The 19196-nt window shown below is 52.0% G+C and overlaps 1 protein-coding gene across 1 annotated transcript in view; it reads right to left on the reverse strand.

Moving 5' to 3' along the window:
- Positions 1–2380: 2380 nt before the first annotated feature.
- Positions 2381–19196, reverse strand: part of AKNA (AT-hook transcription factor) — a 41215-nt gene continuing 24399 nt past the window's right edge. The window contains exons 12-21 of the mRNA XM_052645147.1: positions 18971–19077; positions 18164–18375; positions 16521–16683; positions 12970–13146; positions 12225–12340; positions 11422–11568; positions 8856–8951; positions 7067–7183; positions 6612–6804; positions 2381–2642 (exon numbers count right to left, since the gene is read on the reverse strand). Coding sequence (XP_052501107.1) covers positions 2381–2642; positions 6612–6804; positions 7067–7183; positions 8856–8951; positions 11422–11568; positions 12225–12340; positions 12970–13146; positions 16521–16683; positions 18164–18375; positions 18971–19077 — 1590 coding nt within the window. The remainder of the gene's footprint in view (positions 2643–6611; positions 6805–7066; positions 7184–8855; positions 8952–11421; positions 11569–12224; positions 12341–12969; positions 13147–16520; positions 16684–18163; positions 18376–18970; positions 19078–19196) is intronic.

Below are 19196 nucleotides of genomic sequence, written 5' to 3' on the forward strand. Positions count from 1 at the left end.
CTCTCAAATCCAGACAACTTACATATGTGATTGGAGCTCTCGCCATGGAGCCATGTCCAAGGCAGACCCACTTCGAGGTGTAAAGAGGACTGAGGGTCTGAAGCCAGGAGTTGAGCAAAGAAGGCTGGTGTCTGGAACTTCCCTGGTGGTCCAGCGGCTAAGACTCCATGCTCCCAATGCAGGGGGCCTGGGCTCAATCCCTGGTCAGGAAACTGATCCCACATGCAGCAACAAAGATCCCACGTGTAGCAACTAAGGCCCCGGTGCAGCCAAATAAATAAATAAATAAACATTTAAAAAAAAGAAGGCCATTCTCCTTCCAGACCCAAGGGCTCTGCAATATATGGGCGCGTGAGAAGCAGCATGATGCCAGTGGCAGAGAAGTTGGACTGAATAATTCAAGTATTCTGTGTACACAGGTCCTAAGCCATCTGGAGTGAGCGGACCATAACCCTCACTCCTGAAACCCAGTCTTGAGGCTCACATACCTGCATCCTGCAAAGAGCCACACCTCCAAGACTCAAGCATCCTTTGTCCAAAGCTGCAGCCATGCTGTGCCTGGGGCACTGAGGCTGGAGACATTGCCCTGGGTCCCTACCTTGGGGTCTGCCTTCCCATCCACGTCCCACGAGAGTGTGGGCCTGGAGGCTCAGAACCTAAAAGAAATCCTTCATCTCAGCAAGATGCCATTGTCAACTCTCCTGAGAAGGATCAGTTGAAAAATGAAATCAAAATGGGTTCTAGAGAAGCAAGTGAGATGAGAGGTGGGGAAGACTGGAGAAAAGGCCAAGGGAAGAGGAAGCAGGAGTTGGGGAGAAAATGTCATGGAGGTTTAGGGAGAATAAAACAGTTACAAAGAACATGGACTTTGGAGACAGACCATCACAAGTTCGGGTAGATGGAACCTCGGTCTCCTCATCAATAAAATGGGGGCACACTTAGCTCAAGGATTGGCATCTAGGAGACACTCAGTCAATAGCAGCTGTTGTTTGGTGTCAAAAGGAGCACTGGAAAGAGAGCCCAGGCTCATGCTCACCCAGACACCAATTTGCTCACAATGTCTCACAAGAGAGGCTTGGCCAGACGGCCTCTCCTGGCAGCCCCCTCCAGCGGAAAGCTTCATGGTTCTACGCGGGTAAAGTTGGAGAAACAGATGGCGCCAAGAGGCAGGCAGGTCGAGTCTGGAAATGTGCGCCCAACCTGTCCTCTGGGGGAAGGCTCCACCCAGCGCTGTCTTTTACCCCCTAACGTAACCTTAGAAACCACAAGGATGACATACACCACAGATGTGGGTGGGTTTAGGAATGTTTGGGTTGTTCTCTGCCTCCACTTCTTAAGATTACTATCTAGGGACTTCCACGGTGAGCCAGTGTTAGGACCCTGCGCTGCCACTACGGGGAGTGTGGGTTCAGTCCCCGGTCAGGGAACTAAGATCCCATGTGCCATGCGGCATGGCCAAAAAATACAAATAAAACAGTTTTAAAGATCAATATTCACTCTTCTTTATTTGCTCTTATAACGAAAATAGATTTTTTTTAATGCCCCAAATATACAAATATCAGTGATGCACACACATTCCAGAAAAGCTGAGGTCTGAGCTGCTACAGGGTCGGGGAGCAGATGGCCTTGGCTTCAGGAGCACACACCAGGAGCTGGCAGGAAGCTGGCCATTGGCCCAGTTCCACAGGGGTCCCATTTCCACAGGGGAGAGCCAGGAGTCTCGGCATGAGGTACTGAGGGGAGACCGTGGTAGACAGCTTTCCGGGGCCCCCTGTGGGGTGTCTCCATCGCAGCAAGCCCGTGGGAAAGGCCTCTTGACCACGGGGAGGCTGGGGGCTTCTAAGATATTCCAATGGCCTCAAAGTACCCCACGGACCGACCACCAGTCACCAGGAGGAAGGTCCCTGGCCACATCCTTCTCAGAGATGCCTACTCTAGAGTGGCTGGTCACAGGTGGGGGACAAATTTTCACCAGAGACCCTGGCTCCATCCCCTCTTATCTGGCCTCCTAAGAAGGATTCAAGGCCAGAAAAATGCCTCAGTTAAAGAAAACAACAACAACAACAACAAAACCTGTCCATCATACATAAAATACATATTATTAGCTGGAGATGGATGCGTGCAGGCTAGGGGCCTCCCAGAGATGGCGTCCGGGCAGAGGGTGGCCTCAGTCCCAGCCTCAACCTCGTCAGGGCTAGGAAATGACTTCTTTGAGTCACCCACTCACTCCTTCCGTTCTGGAAGCACGCAGGCTGAAAGGCAGGGCCCGGGGCGGAGGGAGCCTTCCTCGTGAGGGTCTGCGGGGCCTCTGGGAGTGGCTCGGCGCCCTCTGGCCTGGGGCGGGGGCGCCCGCCCGCTGCGTGTCCCTGAGCCTCGAGCATCAGAAGAGGCAGGAGCCCCGCAGGCCGCGGGCCTGGCGCAGCTCGGCCGACAGCGAGCGGCTCATGTGCTGGGTGGTGGAGCGGACGCTCTCGGCAGCCTCGACCGCCCGGCTCAGGGCCTTGTTGAGCTCCTCCAGGTCCTTCAGGTCCAGCTGGACGGAGTGCCGGGGTCCCCGGGACGGCCGGGAGCAGGCTGCGGGGGGCCACTCGGCGGCTGCTCGGACTGGGGGGGCTGAGGTAGGTGCTGGCGGTGCGTAGTACCTGCGGGGAGAGATGGGTGAATTCCCTGACCATGGGGACGCCTTGGGGCGCCTCAGGCCCGGCTCGGTCCTTGGCCCCTACATCCTGAGTCTCGGCTTCTTCACCTCCAAAATGGGAAAAATATCCCCTGCCAAGGGATGTGTTGGAGGGATGAAGTCAGAACAGTGCTCGAAAGCGGCCAGTGCCACCTACCCATTCATTGCACAAATACGTACTGACCTTATACTAAGTACTAAGCGTTGGGGCCTGCGGTTACCATGGTGAGTGAACAACCCTGCCTGCTGCCTTCAGGGAGCTTCTCGTCTGGAAGCCTGGTCTCAGGGAGACCAGGACCACCCCAGGTTCTGGAGCAAGCCTCCTTCACCAGAGAAATAATGCGTGGAGTCCTATTTGTCAGGTGTGGAGTGATAGAGAAGCGTGACAATAATAATTAGGATTCTGCAGGAGTGCGATGGTCTGGCTCCTCTCACCCAGAGCAGGAGGTGGAAGTGCATCCTTCCCAGCCCGGTCCTGCGGGAACGTGGGGTGTTGTTTAAAAGTCCTGGGGGAAATGGGCGGAGGAGCCGCGAGATGAAGCACAGATTTCCCCAAGAAGTGACTCCTGTATTCATCCAAAGATGCCCAAGTTTAGGGTTCAAGGAAACTAGTGCTGGGCAAGAAGCGCTGGCACCTGTGACGTGGAATACAGTGTGTAGAGGGGGACAAAGTGAAAGATGGAGACAAGGAAGCGTTTCACCTACATGGAGCAGGAATGGGTTTAGGAAGACTTGGCTGGAGACATTCGCTGGCGTGTTGCTTGGCATGCGGTAAACTCCAGTCTCACTCCTGATCCTTCACTTTCTCATTTGCATTATTGCACAGTGTGACAAAAGGGCTATGCTAGGATCTGAACAGATGTCTCTCCAAATCAGATAAACAGATGGCCAACAAGCACGTGAAAAGATGCTCAATATCATTAGCCATCAGGGAAATGCAAATCAAAACTACATGAGATGCTACTTCACACACTCCCCACCCACTGGGTTGGCTAAAAACAAAGAGATAGCAGTGAGTTTTGTGAGAGGATGTGAGAGATTGGAGCCCTCATACACTGCTGGTGGGAATGTGAAACGGCGCCGCTAGTTTGGAAGGTAGTTTGACGGTTGCTCAAACAGTTAAACATAGTGCCTAGCCCTGGGCTGGAATCTTCATCCTTGGTACCCACAGGCCAGGCTCTGAGATAAGTGCTTTTCTAGCACTATCTCGTTTATTTCGTAGGTACTTTTATGCTTATTTTACAGATGAGTGAAGCCACGTTCAGAGAAGCTAAGGGATGCAGAAGGCTGAACCAAATCCTGGTCATTCCTCTTGGCCACCCGCATAACCATGAACAAGCTACTTCACTTTCAAGGGCTCCGTTCCCCCCAGAAAACAGCCACACTTAGCTACCTCCCAGGGTAGAGCCAATAGGAAAACTCAGGTAAAAAGCTCTGTATGTCTGGTGCCCTAGAAATAACAGCTACTGAGGATTCTCCCAGAATCAGGGGGCTGGGGCAGTACCCGATGTAAACCCACAGCTAATTAGCTCCCAGTAGATCCTGATACATATCATCTGAACCGAATGAATGAATGGGCTTCTTTGAACCCCAGTTCTCTCCTTTAGGGACAGACGAGCTGGTGTAACTACTGGATTCCCACACACCCCTGCCTTCTGATAATTTGATGGCCAGACTGACCTGAAAGTTACCCCGAATTCCCCATAGGGCAGATGCTACAGAACAGAACAAACAACAACCAGAAAACCCCACTAAACCGAAAAATTTGCTAGAAACTAGAAAGCCGGACTAGAAAGCCTCCGGTTCAGAGGTTATAAGGCGGCTGGCCAGCAGGTGGCAGCACAGGCCCACTCAGCTTTCTAAGGCTTTCCCGGCTGCAACCACTGAGCATATTCAGTCCTGCTTGACTGGCTAGTAGAGAAATGTAGTGTCATCAGTGCCAATTTCAGTAGTATTAGAAGCACTGTGGTTACTGGCCGCCCTGACCCACTCATTTTACAGCGAAGGAAACTGGTATAGAACTAGCTGACAAGTCTGCAGAAGACAAATCTCCTAATTCCAGGGTCTGGGCTTTTATCCTCTGCACAATCCTGTCTTGTTGAAAGCACCTTCCCTCATTTTTCTTCTTACTGGCAACAACATTGAAGGGTAGCAGCATTGACACAGCTGCCATTTATTCAGCAAAGAGCATGTGCCAGCATGCACTACAAACCCCACAAACATGTCATGCCACCCGCCTCATCTAATCCTCATACAAACTGTATGTGACCGAGACTCTGACCCCGTTTAACAGAGAGGGAAACTGAGGCTCAGAGAGGAAGTAGCTTTACCAAGGCCACAGCAATAATAAATGGCAGACAGGATTCCAGTGCAGCTATGATTCTAAAACCTAAGCCTTTTTCACCTCGACTCCTGTGTCTTTTGTCTTAACTGATGTTACATCCAAATGTAACATGCAAACAGTAATTGCTCATCCTACCATGGACCGGACTGGTGTGCCTCTGAACTGTCAAGACCACTGGGAACAAGGAAAGTCTGAGAAACTGTCTCAGCCAGAAGGAGCCTGGGAGATGTAACAACTAAATATACATGGCACCTTGGGGTGGGGGATCCTGGAAGAGAAAAAGGACTTCAGGAAAAAACTAAAGAAGCCTAAATAAACTGTGGATTATATTTAATAACCGTGTATTAATAATGGTTCACTAACTGCAGATAGTGATTGCAGCCATGAAATTAAAAGACGCTTACTCCTTGGAAGGAAAGTTATGACCAACCTAGATAGAATATTCAAAAGCAGAGACATTACTTTGCCAACTAAGGTCTGTCTAGTCAAGGCTATGGTTTTTCCAGTAGTCATGTATGGATGTGAGAGTTGGACTGTGAAGAAGGCTGGGCGCCGAAGAATTGATGCTTTTGAACTGTGGTGTTGGAGAAGACTCTTGAGAGTCCCTTGGACTGCAAGGAGATCCAACCAGTCCATTCTGAAGATCAGCCCTGGGATTTCTTTGGAGGGAATGATGCTGAAGCTGAAACTCCAGTACTTTGGCCACCTCCTGCGAAGAGTTGACTCATTGGAAAAGACTCTGAGGCTGGGAGGGATTGGGGGCAGGAGGAGAAGGGGACGACCGAGGATGGGATGGCTGGATGGCATCACTGACTCGATGGACGTGAGTCTGAGTGAACTCCGGGAGTTGGTGATGGACAGGGAGGCCTGGCGTGCTGCGATTCATGGGGTCGCAAAGAGTCGGACACGACTGAGCGACTGAACTGAACTGCACGTGGACCGTATCAAGGTGTGTGTGTGTTAGTTGCCCAGTTGTATCCGACTTTTTGCAACCCCGTGGACGATAGCCCACCAGCTCCTCTGTCCATGGAATTTTCCAGGCAAGAATACTGGCGTGGGGTGCCACTTCCTTCTCCAGGGGATGTTTCTGACCCAGGGACTGACCCAAGTCTCTTGCATATCCTGCACTGGCAGGCAGGTTCTTTACCACTGTGCTGCCTGGGAAGGTTGCCATATCAAGGTAAGATGTTAGTATTAGAGGAAACGGCCTTTGGGGTATATATGGGAACTCTCCGTCTTATCTGTTCCTTTCCTCTATAAATCTAAAACTGTTCTAAAAATAAAGTCTATTTTTTTTAAAGTGAGGGCATTAGTTGCTTGCTAAGAAGACCCACAAGGAAATGGGAGATGATTACGATTCTAAGTCCCCCTGAGGGCAAGGCCCTCTGCCAGGCTCCTTCACTGTTAGGTCCCCAGGGTCAAGCAGTCTCCCTGGTACCCAGGGAGCATTCAAGGTTTGTTGAGTGACTATACAAGTGTTGGGGAGAAACACAGGAGTACTCAGTGCTGAGTTCTCAGCTACCCAGCTCAGGGCTGGATGCTATTAAGCAATTCAAACAGGCAAGGGGGGCTGGAAGGGAAGGTTCTTACACAGTGGCTAATGGATAAGGCAGGACGGGAACCGAGGAGATGTAGGCAAAGGCAGGAGAGGCTGGTGCCGAGGGCGCGGCAGCCAGATACCACAGTCCAGGAGGCGGCCGGGGTGGCGACCCTGTTCGCTTGCTCCTCTGCTTGGGGCTGGACGTTGAAGGTGCATTTCTCCTGGTGGCACCCTTTTCTGGCGCTGTCAGGGAGGGACAGCAGAGACACAGTCTCACAACCCGGGAAGATCTGGCAGAGAACAGAGGGCTCCCCAGCCCCGCCAATCCCACTGGAGCTAGACAGGGGGCCGGCCACGCAGGGAGTGCCTTGCTTTGGGAAGCCAGCTCTCATCCAGTTTGCTCCACCCCAGATTGGGCGAGCTGCCACCCTGGGTAAACCACCTCCCAGGGCCCCAAACCCAAATCCAGGGGAGCAGGGGGGAAGAGATGGAGCATCATTCCTACCAGAGGTGGCTGAGTCTGGGCCATCCCCCTCAGAGGGGGACCCAACTTGACTACACAGGGGACATCGCAAGGTCTCACTACGAGACGGTCCCACGGGGTCCCTGGTGACAGCATCACCTGGAAGAGGAGGCAGGGAGGTCAGGAGAAGGTGATGTCTGAGTCACCAGGCGCCCCCACAGGCCTCCCGCAGCACTGAGCTCCTCCCAGGGACCACTGCAGAGGAGACAAGCTGCCTCCACTGGGCGACAATACTGATGGACCACGACAGGGAGAGGCATCTCATGAGCCAGGCCCTCTGCTCAGGGTCTTCATGCATTAACTGATCGAATCCAACGAGCCACTGGACTAGCTATTATTATCACTTGCCCATTTAACAGATGGAGAAACTGAGGCTCCAATAGGTTGAATAATTTGCTGTCTCAGAGCTAGGAAGCAGCGGCCCTCTGTCTGATCTCAAGCCTGGCTCTCCTGTCTGCAGCCCCTGTATCTATGGCCATTCTCCGCAGGGACACAGGCCCATTCTCTAGGAGGGACTGGGCCACAAAGGCCCCCCGGGCACCAGGCGGGTCAGTGGAAGCCTAAGTGAGCAGGAGTGTGGGCACTCTGGCTGTCTTCCAGTGCAAATCCTCAGAACCGCATCTGGGGGAATTTCAGGGTCCACCAGGCTCTCCTCAGGCCTCAGCTCAGCATCACTCCCTCTGGGAAGCCCTCCCACCCTCTGGGCTGAGTTATGGGCTCTCCAGCCCCACCTGTGCTCTCCCATCCCTGTTCTGACTCTTCAGTTTTGTCTGCTTAGCTGAGTTTGTCAGGGGCAAGGCCCAAAGCCCAGTATAAGAAAATGCTGAATAATGAATGAGTGAGTAGGCCTTCTGGGACCCTAGCAAAGGCACAGAAATATAGCGGTGAGGAGCCAGGGCTTTAGAGTCACAAAGACCTGGGTTCAAACAACAATGTTGTTGGCAAGCATGACAGTGAGAGGCATCTCATGAACCAGGCCCTCTGCTCAGAGTCTTCATTTATTAACTGATTGAATCCAACAAGCCACTGAACTAGCTGGCTCTACCACTTGTGAGCTGTGTGTCCTTCGGCAAGTCACTTGCCCTCTCTGAGCCTCAGTTTCTGCACTCATAGGAATGGTAGTAAAATGGACAAAACCTACTTCACAGGGTTGTGAGGATAATGCTAGTAAAAGCCTCGTCATGTTGCTAAGTCAGGGCTTAATAAACGACAGTGCTATCATTATCATCGTCATTGCTTGAAAGAGCCTCAGAGACCTTCTCCAGACCTTTCATTACAGATGTGGAGCCCAAGGCTCAGAGAAGTTAAGGAACTTGTCTGATGTCACACAGCATGTCAGGGGCAGAACCGGGACTAGAACCTGGTGTCCATGTTCTCAGGCCACTGCTCTTCCCCTAAACCCTTGGGTTTGGGGGAGAGGGTGGGGAGGGTGGAAGGTAGACAGAGGGGAGACAAGATAATCATCGCTGCCAGCCTGCCGGCTGCTCACACCCCTCCCCGCATCAGGAACTTCTGGAATCATTTTCAGGGTTTCTCCACATCAAGGTGAAGGAGACTGGCTTCAGGCAAAGCACCTGGAGAGATAGATGTGGGGGCAGGGCACTCTGGGAAAGCTGAGAAGTCCAGAAAAGTCCTGCTCCCATCTGCACCTTGACCCACCACTGGGCTCAGGGCAGTCTGTGTCCGGCCCAACTGCACCCCTGCCCCCCAGCCAAGGGCAAGAAGCTGCAGCCTTATAGCCCTGGCTGCTTCTCCAGGTGCCACCCCCTACCTGGATCCTCTGTCCTAGGGGGTCGGCAGTGGGGACAGGAGACCGGGACACTGCTTCTTGGGACAGTCTTGGGGGACAGAACATAGTACTCCTGGCCTGGGGAAGAAACCAGAACAGTATCAGCTATGCATGGATGCAGAACTGGAGATGATTTGGAATACAAATCTCTCTCCTCTCCCTCCAGATGGTTTAACAGTCTCCCTCTCAATCTTTTTCTCATGCACACACAATGTGTGCATAAATATGTAGATACGTAAGTGTGCGTGTACGTATACACATATAGATAAAACACATTTATCTGTCCGTTTATTGTAAGCTCTTTCCAGACTCCTGTTTCATTGCAGATCCTATTGGAACCAACTGCCTAGTTCTTGACATACGGAAAAAAATCAACAAACCCAGGCTCAGTCAGGACTGGAAAGCAGGCAGAAAGACAGGATAAGCAATGACAGAGCATGATGGTTCTCCCCAGACCCCAACCTGCTGGTTAGGATTAGAATGGCCTGGGCACAGAGTCAGTGGTGTTTTCTCTGTGCTCCAAGTGGCTGGGAAATGGGGAGAGTCATACTGTGGGTTTCACAGGCTTGTTGGAGGACTGAGTGGGGCTGAATCTGTGTATTCTGCCCTGCACTCAGCAGATGTCAGGTCCTTAAGGTTATCCCTGGTGGCTCAGATGGTAAAGCGTCTGTCTACAATGCGGGAGACCCAGGTTCAATCCCTGGGTCGGGAAGATCCCCTGGGAGAAGGAAATGGCAATCCACTCCAGTACTATTGCCTGGAAAATCCCATGGACAGAGGAGCTTGGTAGCTTACAGTCCATGGGGTCGCAAAGAGTTGGACACGACTGAGCGACTTCACTTAGCTAAGGTTATCAAAAACTCGGACAGACTCTTGGGTCTGCACTCAGCTCCACTATTCCCTGCCTTATCCATCCCTGAGTCTCACATAAGACCTTTGGGATGATGCCTGATTGATTGTTTTTCTCTCTGTCCTCTGCCGTGCAGGGTCTCACTTTGTACTCCGTGTGTGTTGCACTGGGGCGCCTGGACACGCTGTTGTTTTCACTTCTAAGCCTCGGTGTCTATTTGCTCCACTGGGAGATGTGTATCTCATTTCCTCCTTTGTGTGCATCACTTAGCCTTCTGGATCTGAGGTTAACCGCCCTCCTTCCCAGCGATATATGGGTGAGAGCCAAGGCTGTAATTTGCATGCTTACTATAATTGCTTATTTGTTACTCTCTTCTCTGCTGTGCAGTCAGATTCATGAAAGTAGAAACCGTATCCATATTTAATATTTGACCTGTGGGCGTGCTCTGTCATGTCTGACTCTGTGACCCTAGGGACTGTAGCCCCTCAGGCTCCTCTGTCCATGAGATTTTTCAGGCAAGAACACTGGAATGGATTGCCATTTCCTACTCCAGGGGAACAGGTCCCATCACTTCATGGCAAATTGATGGGGAAACAGTGACAGACTATTTTGGGGGGCTCCAAAATCACTGCAGATGGGGACTGTGGCCATGAAATTAAAAGACGCTTACTCCTTGGAAGGAAAATTATGACCAACCTAGACAGCATATTAAAAAGCAGAGACATTACTTTGCCAACAAAGATCCCTTTAGTCAAAGCTGTGGTTTTTCCAGTAGTCACGTATGGATGTGAGGGTTGGACTATAAAGAAAGCTAAGCGCCGAAGAATTGATGCTTTTGAACTGTGGTGTTGGAAGACTCTTGAGAGTCCCTTGGACAGCAAGGAGATCCAAACAGTCCATCCTAAAGGAAATCAGTCCTGAATATTCATTGGAAGGACTGATGTTGAAGCTGAAACTCCAATACTTTGGCTACCTGATACGAAGAACTAACTCATTTGAAAAGATCCTAATGCTGGGAAAGATTGAAGGCAGGAGAAGGGGACAACAAAGGATGAGATGGTTGGATGGCATCACTGACTCGATGGACGTGAGTTTGAGTAAACTCCGGAAGTTGGTGATGGACAAGGGAGGCCTGGTGTGCTGCAGTCCATGGGGTCACAAAGAGTAAGACACAACTGAGCGACTGAAGTAACTGAACTGAACTCCAGGGGATCTTCCCAATCCAGGGATCAAACCCACATCTCCCATGCCTCCTGAATTGGCAGGCAGATTCTTGACCACTGAGCCACCTGGGAAGCTAGGTTATATCTAATGTAACGCACTTTGAAATCCTATTATGTGTCACCACAAGCTATGTGCTGGGTGCGCCCTGGGGAATCACAACCTTAATGGAAGAAAGTGATTCTGTGTTCACTGTTACTCAGATCCTGCAAGCAGCAAGCTCTTCCTAACCCGCTTCATGCCTGACCAGCTGAGTGGACTTTCTCCAAACCCAGCATAGGCCCCGACAAAGCGGAGGTCTCAGAAACTGTTTGCTCAGTGAATCAATGGACAAACACCCAGATTCAGAGAGACAACGCTCCCTGATGTTTTTCTATCACAGAACTCATAGAAAATGACAATATTTCAATGGCCCACTGGCTAAATGGAAGCGACCACCTGGGGACCGCGCACCTCCAGCGCCCCCTCCTGGCTCACCTGTGTATTGGCCTCGGAAGGTGACCCTGTCAGGCCGTCCGGTGCTGCTCACTTCTTTTGTTCCATCCCGAGCGGCCTGCGGACTGTTCTCGGTGGTCCTGCCCCTCTCAGAAAACAACCTGGGGGAGGCTGGCTCAGATTCGGAACCTGGGGTGGAAAGAGGGGCATCAGGGGGAGGGGATGGGGGACACGTAGCTAAGGGATTGGGCAGATCACGAGTCCGGGCTCTGGGATTTTAGGCCTACAGCCCCCGCTTTCCCCAGCCCCTTAGTAATCACAGCCGCCACACCTGGACCCCTGGCCCTGTACTGAGCTCTTTGCACGCTCCCTGTCACGCACCCCCGCAGCAGCCCCAGGAGCGGACACTGTGATCGCTGCACTGTTAGCTGGCCCCTGAACTGCGCAGGGCAGGCACACAAGCTGGCAAGGCCACACAGCTGGAAGGACGTGATGGGGCCGCTGACTTTAGAGCCATGCTCCTCCAGGCAAGTCCCCTGTGCTTTCGGGCTTTGGCGCCCTGATCTGCAGAAGGTGGATGATGCGACCCACCCTGCAGTGAAGACGAAGCAAGATGACACGTACGCTCGAAGCCCTTACAGAAACCGCAGCACAGAGCCGGTGCGCGGCACGCCGCGGCTGCCACTGGAAGCGCGCGGCATTTCAGAGCGCTACGACTGCCTAACAAAGACGCCCCAAAACCTTCTCTGGGTTTCCTCGAGGGCGGCTGCTGTGGCCCCTGACTCCTGAGCCAACATGCCCAGACTGTGGACTCCAAAAATCAGTCCTGGCAGGTGGTCACTTACTCAGGGACAGTCGAGGCTCCTCCCGAGGCACCGAGGAGGACCTGGCTCGCCGCCTTCCCGTGGGAACAGCTTGCTCTGCACCCCCGGGCTCACCAGACGACCTCTCCGTGGATTTGCTAGCAAAAGAGAGAGAGCGATGATGTCACTGGATGCGGTTTTATGCAGCCTTTAAAGATGATCAGTGAGAAGGCCAACCCAGAGAAATGCTTATAACATAAGGAAAGAGGAGAACATGAAAGTCAAAAGCAAAGACTCTGGAGTCAGACCCACAGAAGATGGCTCTGAGCTTCTCTGACCCTCAGTTTCCTCATCTGTCAACTGGGGAAATAGGTGCGATTACTTCAAAGTGTAGTTGGAAGAAGTGATGAGAGAGTGTCCGTTGAAAACCTTAAACTAGGAACACTCAGAAGTTAGAGATGATTGTATAAGTCATCATAAGTGAACAGCTGCGGAGTGAGTGGGTGAGAGGGTGAGGCCCTGCAAATGTTCTAGCTCTTCACTTGGGTATGAGTTCGGGGACATTCCCTGTATCATATGCTTTATTAGTAAAACATGTGTTCAGTCTATTTTATGCATCAAATATGACATGGTAAAAAAAAAAAATCTAAGCGTGAATGAATGAGTAAGCGAGAGAGGGGGATGACTGTGCCCGAGTCCACATGCCAGGGGACAGCCAGAGACCAGCTAACTCTGCCTTCTGCAGCTCCCACCAAGGCACAGGGCCAGGCACGTGGGGGTCACCTACCTGCCGTAATGGGAGCTCCAAGCGGCTGAGGAATCTCCTGACCGCTTCCGGGCCCGGGTGGGGCGGGCGCAGCCGGACGCTGAGCGCGTGGGGCGGCCCTGGGGGTGTTGGTGGAGGCTGTCCTCCAGCCTCAGACGGAGCCGGGAGACCTCATCCTGCAGGTCCCGGATGGCCTGGCTGGGGTAGGGGTGGAGACGGGAACGAAGGACAGGTGCACAGTGAGCAGGCAGCAGCCGCTCCCTGGGCGCCGGGTCTCTGTCCCATTCCAGAAAACATGGTCTAACTCTGGATCTTGAAATAGGTCTTGAACTCCCTTGAGTGTCCACTTTCCTCGCTGCATATCTAAACACCTCTCTGAGTTCACGTCCCTGCACATTTGGTGAGCAAAGCAGAACTTTCTTTGAGGTTTACCTAACCTAGCATGCAGGCCCTCTGAGTAGCTATTCTGAAATGCCAGTGACAAAGTTTCAAGATTGAGATGAGGATGCAGAGTGGAGAGTCACTCAGTTGCGTCCGGCTGTTTGTGACCCGATGGACCGCAGCACACCAGGCTTCCCTGTCCTTTACCATCGCGGAGCTTGCTCAAACTCCTGTCCATTGAGTCAGTGATGCCATCCAACCATCTCCTCCTCTGAGGAGTAAAGAGGGCATTGGCTAAAGCTGCACTTTAAAATTCCAATTCTGAGACTTCCCTGGCAATCCACTGGTTAAGATTCCACACTCCCAGTGCAGGGGGCAGAGGTTCAGCCCCTGGGCAGGGACCTAAGATCCCACAGGCCACACAGTGCGGCCTGAGCAAAACAAAACTCTCAGTTCAGATCTGCCTCAGGCCCTGGACTTCCTCTACGTCTGTCTCTAGAGACCCTGACTGTCTGTCCAGGCCTGCTTCCTTCCCGCCCTTGCTTAGCTCCTCCCCTACAGGGTTCCCCTTAACCTTTCCTAAATTGCTCATGCCCAGCATTCTGCTCCAGGCAGAAAATGCTTGTCTGTCTGTCTCCGGAAGCAGATGGCGAATGCCTGGCAGCCAAGCAGACCTCCCCATCTCACAACACCTGAGAGCCTCACACCTCATAGATGCTCAGGGACTGTCACTGATCTGGCCTCCAGACTCCAAGAGGGAGCAGAGGAAAGATGTGTGTATGGAGAGGGGACAAGGAGACATGTGGTGTTACCTTTAGGTGCCAGCTGGCACTCAGTCACTGAAAGGTTAGGTCAGGAAGGCCAAGATTGTCACATCCAGGACAACTGGGTGTGAGCAGACTGTCATCTCAGGGAAGCCCCCAAACACAGCCCAACCTGTGATTGGTAAGGAACCTCATAAGCCCCTGGCATCTTAGGAGTAAATCTTATTTGTGTTTCTCCTTGATCGGTCCCTGAATCTCTAGGGTCTTGTTCTGAGGGCATCACTGGCATTGAGGCAGCCAATCCCACCCAGACACCCGGGCACACAAACCCCCTACACCCGGGGCTTTAGAGTCCGGGTTGGGCATGGCGTTCCTCCACGCTGAGATAGGTTCTCTGGCTACTGGTTGGACCAGCTTCCGGGGTGAGGGCTCCCCTCAGGGTTAGTTCTTGCCTGGTGGTCCCTGGACTCATGGCGGGGTGGCTCCCGGCGCCACATGCGGCAGACATCGGCTCTCAGATGGGTGTGCCCAGAGGGAGTGGAGACATCTCTCTGCCTATGCCCTGGCACTCTGGGCGTCCAAGGGCAGTTGGTTCCCTTGGTAATTCCCAGGGAAACGCTTGTTGGGGTTTCCAAGGCAAACCATGAGGGTGGCGGCTGCAGGAGAGTGAGAACTCTGGCCACCCGTTAACCCCTGAAAGGCAGGACCGCGGTCCTGCAGTGGTGCAAGACCAGGGCAGCTCTGGCTCCCTGTCCAGGTCAGAGGCCGCTGAGCGAGGGCCTGGAATTTGGACCATGCCCTTGGGTGTCACTTGTCCTCTCCGGCTTGTTTCCATCACGATCTTGGCCTTCCTGACCTAACCTTTCAGTGACTGAGTGCCAGCTGGCACCTAAAGGTCATCTTTCCCTGCAATTTCACTCCCCCTCCTAAGTTTCCCATCTCTGCATCGGTATCCAACTGGTTGACAAGCCAGAAATCTGAGTCATTCTAAACCCTTCTTTTCCCCCGAGCACCCTGAAAGTTAACCAACTCCCAAACCCTGTTGGCCCAAGGCCTAATTACCCCCTTTCAAATACACTCCTTGCCCTCACTGACGGCCCCACCACCTCTCTCCAGGGTGTTGTAGCCTTCTCAGCAGTCCCTGGCCTCCACACCCACCATCACGGTGGCCAGAGAATTCTTGCTACAGTGTAAATCCAACCCTGCAGCTTCCTTACCTAAAGCCTTCCTCATTATCCTTAGATGAGACTTTCCACATTCATAAATATTCAGTGAGCACCTCCTCTGAGCAAAGACATCATCCAAACTTCTCACCAGCTGTGTCAAATGTTCTCTAAGCTCTCCCCCAGGTCTCCCTGTCTCCCTCTCTGCTTTTATTGTTTAATGGCCCACCTTATACTTGAGGATCTGGCTGTAATAAACATTAGGTGCCTCTAGGCCTTTGCACATGCTCTTCCCTCTGCTGGGATACTCTTTCAGCTCTCTGCCTTCTGGTCTCAGTTGAGATACCACTTCCTCCAGGAAGCCCTCCCTGAAGCCTCTGACTGGGCTAGATGCCCCTTCTCTGTGCTCCCATGGTTCCTCGGGCCTGTGCTATCACTGTACTTATCACACTGGGGGTGGAACCTCGTTTCTTGGTCCATCTTACAGGATGGTGAGCTTTACGAGGTCAAGGACTGTCTTGTCCACTATTGTATTCCCAGGGGCTGGCATATTGTAGGTAAATAAGCCTCTCACTGACTCAATGGACGTGAGTTTGAGCAAACTCTGGGAGACTGTGGAGGACAGGGAAGCCTGGCGGGCTGCAGTCCTTGGGGTCGCAAAGATTTGGACATGACTTAGTGACGGAACAACAACAACAAGCCTCTCGTTCCTCTGCTGATGTCACAGGGCGTGGCAGGAGTGCACTTGCTAAGCGCAGGCCTGTAAACCAACCCCCCAACCCAACAAAGGCCTGTGACTGACTCCTGGGCCAAAGCCACTCAGGACAGCAGGAAGAGGACTAGCCCCCTTTCCCTGTCCTGTCTAGCGAAGCAAGGAAAAATCTTTCTTAGTAGAAAAACTGCACTTGGATTAAAAAGAAAAAATGGAAAAAACATTCTCTTTTTGGTTCATATAATAAACACATAAACTGCAGAAAACACACCCCGGGAAGTGTAGGCCCATTTTGGAAGGGAAATGCGGGGAGGCAGGGAGAGGGGTCCTAGCACCAGCAAGGTGAACTTCTAGATCATTTCCTACGGGCTAGAGAAGTGTCCTCGGTGTCTACACCAAGGAGGACCCACAGGATCCACTGGGAGGCAGGATGCCTGGGTCCCAGCACAGCCACCACTGGATGAGACCCCAGAGAGCCCCTGCCTCCCACAGGCATCACCCTCCCGTCTCTCTGATGCACTTGAATCCTCAGCACCCAAGCAACCAACTTACTCGCGCCCTGTCCTGGTGAGGAAGAAGGTGGAGGTGATCTCTGCGGGTTCACGGGGCGGAGTGGCAGCCACAGGGGCAGGGGTGGGAGGTGGGCTGATTGTCGCGCTAGGGAGGATCGGTTCAGGAATCCGCTTCCGCCCCTTAAACTCTGAGCCAGGGACCTCTAGGGAGGCAGAAGGAGACCAAAGTGAGTTTACACAGAGAGGACCCTTGAAGTGTGAACTTTAGTGGGTGGAAGCATGGTGGGCGTGAAGAGATGGGGCCCAGCTGAGGTCACAGATGAAGCTCCTGTGGAGGCCAGTGACCCTCAAAACAGGAAGAAGATGTGGTTTTTGCTGGGAGCTTGGGGTGCAAAGCTGCGGAGGCCCTTATGACTAGATTCCCCCTACCATCCACCACTTTTGCAGCAGATGCGAGTCTCCAAGGCTCTCCTCCTGCAAAGAGCTCCCTTCTTCTCCACATAGACCCTGACTCTGCGCATCTCCAGGCTGCCCTAGGACCAGCCTCGGAGCCTCCACCTCCCTCTGAAATTAGTCACAGCTTTGCCTGCTCACATGTTCCTCGGAGCATTCAAAACTTCAGGCTCTCGACAGGGGTGGGTGACCAGAGCTACAAACCACTCATCCAGCATGTGCATTAAAAACAGTGCGCCCTGGGAAGACTACTCAGCAATATAAAAAGGAATAGACTATTGATTTATAGAATAATCTATGTGAATCTCCAGAAAAGCATGCTGAGTGAAAAGTAAGCCGATCCTGAAAAGTTATGTATATACGATTTCATTTCTATGACATTCTGAAATGACAAAATTACAGTGATGGAGAAGAGATTAGTGGTTACCAGGAGTTAAGGTGGGGTTGGATGTGTTTATAAAAGGACAACAGGAGGGACCCTGAGATGGTGGAAATGTTCTGTGTCTTAACCGAGTCCGTGTTAGAGTCTGGTTGTGACATTGCTCTATGGTTTTGCAAGATATTGTTGGGGAAAACTAGGGGAAGGGTACGTAGGCTCTATGATTATTATTTCTTACAACTGCATGTGACTTAATTAAACTTTTAACTAAAGTTTAATTTAAAAAAATTAAATGGGAACCTCAAAAAGAGGCAAAGCTAATCTGAGAACAGTGGTTACCTTTGAGAAGGGTGGGAGCGTCAGGAGGGGCTTGGAGGGGCTGGGGCTCTGACCATGTGGAGTTTTTCTGTCTGTGGTCACTTTGGGAAAATTCATCAGTTTCTGTTCCTTCCTGTATGCTTGTTTTATTTCAATAAAAAGGTCACATGCATTTTTTTAAAAAGTAAAAGAAATCACAGACTTTATAGACACAGAAAGTGTTCATAACACAGCGTTTTATAGAAAAAAAGATTATAAAACATTCATGTATAGTATCCCACTTCAAGTATTTGCAAATAAACACACACACAATGGCATAGAAAACAGCTCAAAGGTTCTAGACTAAAATGTCATCAATGACGGTTTTTAGTTAATTATTGTTTTTTGTTCCCTTTTCAAATTTTCCTATAATGAACCTGTATGATATTTTGGATCCTAAAGGGTAATGCAGATTTTCTTATTGGTTTGATCTTTTTTACCCCATGCGATCCAGCCACCCCCAGGTTCTGGCCAACCCAGATACATCCACTCACCCATCTCAGACGCCAGTGCCCGCTCCAGGCAGAAGCTGGGTGCCCTCTGCTGGAGAGGACTGTCTTGGCCAGACGGGGGCCTCTGGGCTCGGCTTCTGGGTCTGCTGGGCTCAGAGGTTCTTCTGGGGATGGGAAGACCCCTGGTCTGGTGGTGGGGGGCTGCATCTCGGGGTACAGGCAGAGTGAAGGACTGGACTAACGTCCCTGGGGTGCTGGGGGCCCATGGAGAGAGAGACACATTGAGGTCACACTGAATGAGGCCACAACCTCCGAGCCCCTCCACATACTAAACCATCCTATCCTTTGGGACTTGGCAGCCCTGGCAGTATAGCATTGCTGAGGATGCGTCTCCACTACACACACATTTTCTTTATAAGCTGCAGAGCTGTACACTTGCCTACTCATATACACAAAGTCATAAAGCTCAACTTAGTTTTTAGATAATATACACAGCAATGGAGTTTGTAATCTTCCCTTCCCACGCAGCCCTGGGTAGCCTCAGGGACCTTCCTCCGGCTTTGGAGACTGTCACTCAACCTGGCGGCTCTGTCACAACACCCTCCCGGCACATCTTATTCATTCACGGTTTCATCACCCATTTGTTCAATAAATTCCCAGTCTGTCAATACGTGGCGGAGTGACCCTGGGCAAGTCACTTTCCCTCCATCCATAACATGAAGGCAATAACCCATCCTTGGTGGGGATGAAGTGTGGGGCTCTGAGAATGCCCAGACCCTGTTCTGAGCTCACAGGCACTTTGTTTCTCAGCCAACCCCAAGTGGGTAACACTGATGGGGTCCCCATTACCTGATCTGGGAGAGCCGGTGCTCTGGGGTCTGAGTGAGGGGCGACACTCTGCTGGTTTCTGAGCCCACGAAGCCACTGTCTGTCTCCGGGGAGGCCATCCAGGGCTCCTGAATGAGACAGTGTTCCTTTAAATCTGAGGAATGTGCCTGGGGAACACTGGGAAACCCTTCCCCCGTGCTGGCCTGGGCCTCACATTCCAGAGGCTCACAGACAGGGAGGCTGGCCC

This window comes from Budorcas taxicolor, chromosome 8 (assembly GCF_023091745.1).
Source record: "Budorcas taxicolor isolate Tak-1 chromosome 8, Takin1.1, whole genome shotgun sequence".
NCBI lineage: Eukaryota > Metazoa > Chordata > Mammalia > Artiodactyla > Bovidae > Budorcas > Budorcas taxicolor.